Source organism: Macrotis lagotis, chromosome 4, assembly GCF_037893015.1.
Source record: "Macrotis lagotis isolate mMagLag1 chromosome 4, bilby.v1.9.chrom.fasta, whole genome shotgun sequence".
NCBI lineage: Eukaryota > Metazoa > Chordata > Mammalia > Peramelemorphia > Peramelidae > Macrotis > Macrotis lagotis.
The window spans coordinates 14573358-14580076 of NC_133661.1; the positions used below are offsets into that span (position 1 = coordinate 14573358).

The 6719-nt window shown below is 55.9% G+C and overlaps 1 protein-coding gene across 1 annotated transcript; it reads left to right on the forward strand.

Annotated features, from left to right (window-relative positions):
• Positions 1–648: 648 nt before the first annotated feature.
• On the forward strand, positions 649–5844 carry DKK1 (dickkopf WNT signaling pathway inhibitor 1). The gene is made up of 5 exons (XM_074236160.1): positions 649–652; positions 749–1404; positions 1854–2034; positions 3871–4005; positions 5317–5844. Exons 1-5 carry the CDS (start codon positions 649–651, stop codon positions 5565–5567), a joined length of 1227 nt encoding a protein of 408 aa, XP_074092261.1. The 3' UTR covers positions 5568–5844.
• Positions 5845–6719: the final 875 nt, after the last annotated feature.

Sequence of the window (6719 nt, forward strand, 5' to 3'; positions counted from 1 at the left end):
AGAAAGAGAGAGACGGAGACAGAGAGACAGAGACGGAGAGACAGAGCAGAGAGACAGAGGGAGACAGAGAGACAGAGACAGAAAGAGAGAGAGACAGAAAGAGAGAGAGAGAGAGACAGAGACAGAGAGACAGAGGGAGACAGAGAGCGTCGCAACTCCTCCACTCGGCAGAGGAGCGGGCTGCGGGACTCGCCTAGGCTGACACAGCCACTCAGTGCCTAGGGAGCGGGCCGGGCCGTCCCGGGCCCGGGGTCAGCACAAGGCGCCGGACGCCAGGCGCCGGACTCGAGTTCGGCCGAGGTTAAATCCCGGGCCGGAGCCCCGGCAGCTCCAGGACCCCGGGCCGGGGCGGCAGGAGGCGCCGCTTCTCCGGAGACTTCACTTCTGCGCCCCGGTTTAGGTGGGGAAACGGAGGCGGCTGGTGCGCAGCCTCCCGAGGTCCGGGGGCGCATCGGCCGCCCCGTTCGGCCTCTCCCAGGCCGACACTCCGTGCGCCCCGCACCGGTTCCGCCCCAGCCCCGGGGGGGGGGGGGGGGGGGGACGAGGTCCGGGCGGGCCCGGTGTGCAGATCCGACGGGGGCCCGGAGGCCCCGGCTCGGGGTGCGGCCCAGGCTCCCCCGAGTGTCCCGGGCCGCCCCGAGAAGCTCGATGGGCCCCGGCCGCGGAGCCTGGGACCAGAGGCGCGGGGAGCTGGGGAGCGGAGGGGAGGGGGAGGCCCCGGCCCCGGCCCCTCCCCTCCCCCTCCCAGCCCCTCCCCCAGCCCCTCTCCGCGGCTTTGAAGCGCCGTCCCGGGCTCTGCGGTGGCCCCGAGGGGGCGGGCAGAGGCGGCCCCGGGAGCATAAAGGAGGCGGCGGCGGCGGCGGCCCCGGACAGAGCCGCCCGCCCCACCACGGAGCCGGACTCCGCCTGCCTCGGCCGGGCCGCTCCGCAGAGCCGGGAGCCGGCGCTCGGGGCTCAGGACCCGCTTCCCACCCTCCTGGCCGCGCGCCCTGGGGCCCTGCGCCGCGCCGCTCCCGCTTGAGCTCGGCCTTAGTCCGCGTCTCCGGGTCCGCGTCTCCGTGTCCGCGTCTCCGGGTCCGCGTCTCCGGGTCCGCGTCTCCGGGTCCGCGTCTCCGGGTCCGGTCGGTGTCCGGGCCCCTGCTCCCCGCCGCCCCCGAGATGCCCGCCCCGGCCCCGGGCCTGCTGCTGGCTCTGGCGGCTCTCTGCTGCGCCCCGGGCGCCCCGGGCGCCCCGGGCGCCGCCACGCTGAACACGCTGCTGCTCCACTCCAACGCCATCAAGAACGGGCCCTCGGGGCCCGGGGGCGGCGGCGGGGGCCCTGTCTGGGCCGTCAGCGCGGCTCCCGGGGCCGGCGTCCCGCAGGAGCGACCCCACGGCTACCTGCACGTGGAGAACAAGCACCAGGTGGGCGCCCGGCCGGGGCACCCCACGCGGGGGGGAGCGAACCTGGGGAGGGGGCGCGGGGAGAGCGCGGGGCCCGGACCGGGGCAGGTCGGCCCCGGGCAGGTCGGCCCCGCACCAGCTGTGCCGCCCCTCGGGCGGGCGCGCGGGGACCGCGGGGCGCCGGGGGCCCTCGGGCCGTCTCCTCCCCAGTTCGGGGGGGGGGGGGGGCCTTTCTCCCGCTGACCGCCAGCCGCCCGATGCTTCTGGCAAATCCAAAGGGTGAGGTCTAGGAGGAAGACCCTCCCCGGGGCCCAGGGGTGGTAGAGCGCGGGTCGGACTGTGCCGTGCCCGCCAGGGACAGTCACGTAACCTCGGTGGGCCTCAGTTTCCCCTGTTGTAAAGTAGGGAGCTCCTCCAGACAGGCGCCCCCTCGGAAGTCTCACCATGCCCTCCCCATCTTCTGTCTTCAGCAGCACTTCATGTGCGTGGATGACAAGGACTGCGGGCTGGAGGAGTACTGCGACAGCGGCCCCCGGGGCGGCGGCGGCCCAGGCGGCGGCCCCGGGGTGCAGATCTGTCTCCCCTGCCGCAAGCGCCGCAGGCGCTGCCAGAGGACCGTCATGTGCTGCCCCGGCAACTACTGCAGCAACGGTGAGTGGCCTTGGAGCCCCCCTGGAGCCCCCGAGGGCCTCACCCGGCCTTCACCCTGGGCTCAGCAGAGCGCCGGGACCCTCTCCCCTCGTGGGGAGCCCGAGAATGCCACCGCCTGCCATTTAGGAGGAGAGGGAGGGAACGGCAGGAAGTCGGGCCCAGGGAGCTTACCTTGGCATGTCTCCTTCTGCTGGCACCTGGTAAGAAAGGCAGGCAAAGCTGACAGTGGTAGCAGTGGTGGACTTAAGAGGGCAACGGTGGTGGCAGCAGCAGCCGCCGCGGCCGCAGAAGTGACTGTAATGGGGCCATCTAGCACAGCGGAAAGAAGGAAGTTTGGAGTCACTTTCTGCATTTGAATTCCAGTCCTGCTGCCCTTCCGCCTTGGTAACGGCCAAAGGCAAGACCCTCGCCCCATCCCTCTACCCCCTTTTGTCCTCCAGCTGATTTTGTACCTGGGTAAAATGAGACTTTGTGGCCACATTTTCTCCTTGGGGCTCCTTTCAGTCTGAAACTTAGAACAAGAGGACACAGAGGACAGAGCGCTGACTCGCACACAGGGACACAGTAAAACTACGTTTACTGCTGCTGCTCCTCCTCTTCTTCCTCCTCCTACTTTCCCTCTTCTTCCTTCTCTTCCTTCTGCTTCTCTTCCTCCTCCTCCTCACACTACTACCACCACCACCACCACCACCACTACTACTACTACTACTACAGCTACTGCTGCTGCTGCTGCTGCTGCTGCTGCTGCTGCTGCTGCTAGCACTGGCACCACCACTACTGCCCTATTTAAAGTTAGAGCTTCCATTAGTTTAGAGACTACGAAGTCAAGTGAAGCTTGGTTTGGAGTAGATTAGGAGGTGCAGGAGAAAAGGGTCCCAGTGCCCAAAGCATCCCCAAGAGGAGCTGGGTGTACTTAAGTGACTTTTTCATATTAATATTTGTTTGCATTTTAATAGAAATAGACCTGTTGGCATGTCCTTTAATGACTACAGTAAATTATTCTTGCTTTCAAAGAGACAGACATGGTCCAATGGAAAGAATGACCCCGACTTCCGAAGGTTTAGGTTTCAATCTTGCCTCTGAAACGGGACCTTGAACCCTCTGAATCTGCAGAAGATTTTTCCTGGAAGAATCTCTGGGATCATCTCATTTGACCCCTTCTCGAATAGTAAAAGAGGAGATCCTAGAATGGAGTTAGCGGGTTTGGCTTGCCAACCTGACTTTGCCCTTTTATGACAATGTGACTTTGGCAAGTCTAGACTATTTCTTCATCTGTAAATCAAGAGGTTAGACTGATGCCCTTTGGGGTCCCTTCAAGCCTTAGATCTGATGCTATGCTTAGACCTCTGTGGTCTCCCCCACCTCCACCTCTAAGACCTAAGGCCCCGGCTACCTGGGCAGAGTTACAGGAGTAGGAAGTGGATCACCTAGGATCTGAATGGAGGTCTTCTAGCTGAAGCCAGGACTTTCATCTGAGTTATGTTATACATATGCAAGTTAATACTTCTCTGTATGTATGTATGAGTGTGGTTTACACAGAGAGTGCTTTAAAGAGTTTGTGTGGTTGGGTGTGAGTATCAGGGATAGAAAACTCATCATTTACTACTGCTGGGACTTCCTGTTTCCTTAGAATCCCCATCTAGAAAATGATAGCTTTAGTTCCCTTCTCTAAGTTCCCTTCAAGCTTTATATTTTCACCTTTCCTTGTAAATGGAGAGGAGCTTAGGTGACTTGTACAATGATGATATCACTACGGGACACAGTGGATGGCAAATAAAAGCTAGTCCATCTGAAGCAGAGACCCCAGCCCTTGACAGGCATGCCTTGCCTTTCTAGGTTTATGTGTGCCTATAGATCAGAACCACTTACATGCAATAGAAATGGATGAGATGACCACAGAGCCAGTGAACAACGATCACAGTCTCTTGGAAAACCAGCCTAGGAGGACCACTCCATCTGCCAGGACCAAAGGTAAGACTATAAATGGCTCTCCTCCCCAAACAGCAAGGCCACACCTCTGGATTTCGGATTGGAGACCCCGATCATAATCCCAACTCTGTTACTTACTAGCTGCTAGTAAATAACGTCTCTAAATCCTGGGGCAATGGAGTAGTGAAGTATGGTGGGAAGAGGCTTGCTCTCAGAGGACCTGGCTTTATATCTTGGCTCATGCAACCTTTGGGAAACCCTTTAGCACATCTCTGAGCCTCAGTTTCCTCATTCAAAAGAATGAGGCTATCAGACCAGATGCTCCCCATTCCTCCAAAGCTCTGTGATTCAGAATCTCAAGAATGAGAAGGGATATCAGGAACTGTCCAGTCCAAGCCCATTTCTGGACAGGAGTCCCTTCCAAGCAATCCCTACCTGTCAATTGATTATTCATTCTCTGACTGGAGTCCTCCAAGGGGGCGATCCTCCCACCTCCTGCAGCAGCCATTCCGCTTGGAACAGCTCACGTTGTCAAGCTGTTGTTGAGGTTTCCCCCCTGATGTCAAGCCCGAGTTGATCTCTTTGCCACATGCACTCATTGCTCCTTGTTCCCATCTCCTTGTGCTTAGCACAGTGACTGTGGCACCATAAATTTTACATAAATGATGATCGTCTCCCCCAGCTCTAAGATCAAAAAGAGGAAGTCTGATTCTTCTTCCCTTTCAAGAACACTTGCGACAAAATGGGGATATTTATAGATCCTTCTCCATAGTGTTGTCACCAGAAAGAGGCAGATATGGTCAATGAGTCTGGAATCCAGTGATCTAAGTCTTAATCCTGCCTTGACTACTTACTACCTGGGCCTCAGTTGCCTCTTTTGTCAAGGTCTCTAAAGCCACCTCGTTTTCCAAGAGAAATTGAATGAACTGAGGACCATATAAATATAAATTATGGCCTACATCAATAATTTCATTGCTATAAGAAACCACTGCCACTGACGTAGACCAGTCACTCTATTACGGACATTTGCCTGACATACCGAGGGGTTGAATGGGTGGCTCCTTGCTCCCTCTCTGTGTGGAACGGGGTCCCAGAAAATGGAAGCTCCCAGAGGTCAGGGACCCTTCTGGTCTTCTCTCTATCCTCGATAAATGCTTGCTGGAGGCAGCTAGGTGTCAGCACGGACCCTGGAGTCAGGAGGACCTGAGTTCAAATTTGCCCTCAGACATTTAGCTGTGTGACCTTGGGCAAGTCTCTCAACCCCGTTACCTTGCAAAGACAACGCCAACAAAAAGATGTCTTTGCGGGTTGGCTGATTCTCATCACCCCCTGCTTTCCCCCTCTCCCCCCCAGGTCAGGAAGGGGCCGTTTGCCTCCGCTCCTCCGACTGCTCGGATGGGCTCTGTTGTGCTCGGCATTTCTGGTCCAAGATCTGTAAGCCGGTCCTCAAGGAAGGTCAAGTGTGCACCAAACACCGAAGGAAGGGCTCTCACGGCCTGGAGATCTTCCAGCGCTGCTTCTGTGCGGATGGCCTGACCTGCCGAGTCCAGAAAGATCACCTAACCAATAACGCCTCCCGGCTGCACACCTGCCAGAAACACTGACCTGCCCCTGTCCATGGTGGCTGGCCATGGACGCCTCACCGCTGGGCGGCTCAGCCCAACCTTCGGGAGGGCCTCGGTTGCACTCTCCAAATTCTCCTTCTGGAAACGTGGAGGGCAAAAACGGCTTTGTTTCTGTAGGGAACGAACTCTATCCAGGGACTGTTTGCAGTAAATTACTGTGTTGTAAATATCCAATGTGGCACCTCCCTGTACAGGCTCCCAAACTTTTAATTATTTTTCTAAAAGTGCTGCATTGTCGCAATTTACCCCACGAGCTGTAAATGTTGTACACACTGGTGATGTTATCTTAAGTCTGATAAATTTTCTATTTTTAATTGAAATAAATAGTTTCTGCTGAAAAGGCTTTGTCTTCCCCCTTTGCTGAGCACAGGTGAGTGCTCCGAAGGACCATTTGACTTGTGCTAGAGACACATGGGATCACATATTAGAACCAGAATCCAGTCTGCACCATCATTTCATTTGGGGGCTGAGGATAAGTGAATTAAAGGACTTAGCCAGGGAAGGTAGTAGGCAATAAGGACCCCAAGCCCTCTGACGACAGATGAAATTCTCTCCATTGTCCCAAGTATGGATGGAGCCCTGGGCTCCGAGTTAAGAAACTCAGAATCCTCCTCTGATTGTCATGAACTCTGGTAACTCTGGGCAAAGCACATTATTTCCTGGATCTTGAGACAATTTCCCAAGACTTTTCCAACCTTTAGATATTAAAAAAAAAGCTCTTTAGTGGAAGTTCCACACCTAATTGACAAAAACATTTAGATATTTAAAGAGTTCTCCAGTGCCTCTTGGATGGCAAGAATTACATCTTTGATTAGTTGAAATCATCATTTTTATACGGTGTCTTTAGGTTACTAGTTTGCCCAACTGACAAAATCACAGATCTTGCCATTCTCTTGGACTGGCTCATCTAAGCATCTTGAACTATACACACCTCTTTTTGAATAGCGGGAAAGGTCTATAGGTGGATTGGGGAAAATCTCGTTCATTACAGTGCTCTCATTTCCAGGCAGTTTCACAAACATCTTGTCGTTTATTGTCTGGGAAAATCACAAGTCAAGTTGAGTTTCAGTATTAGTTTTAATTAATTTTTTCTACAATGACAGAAAATATGTGACTTTTTCAGGGCTATTC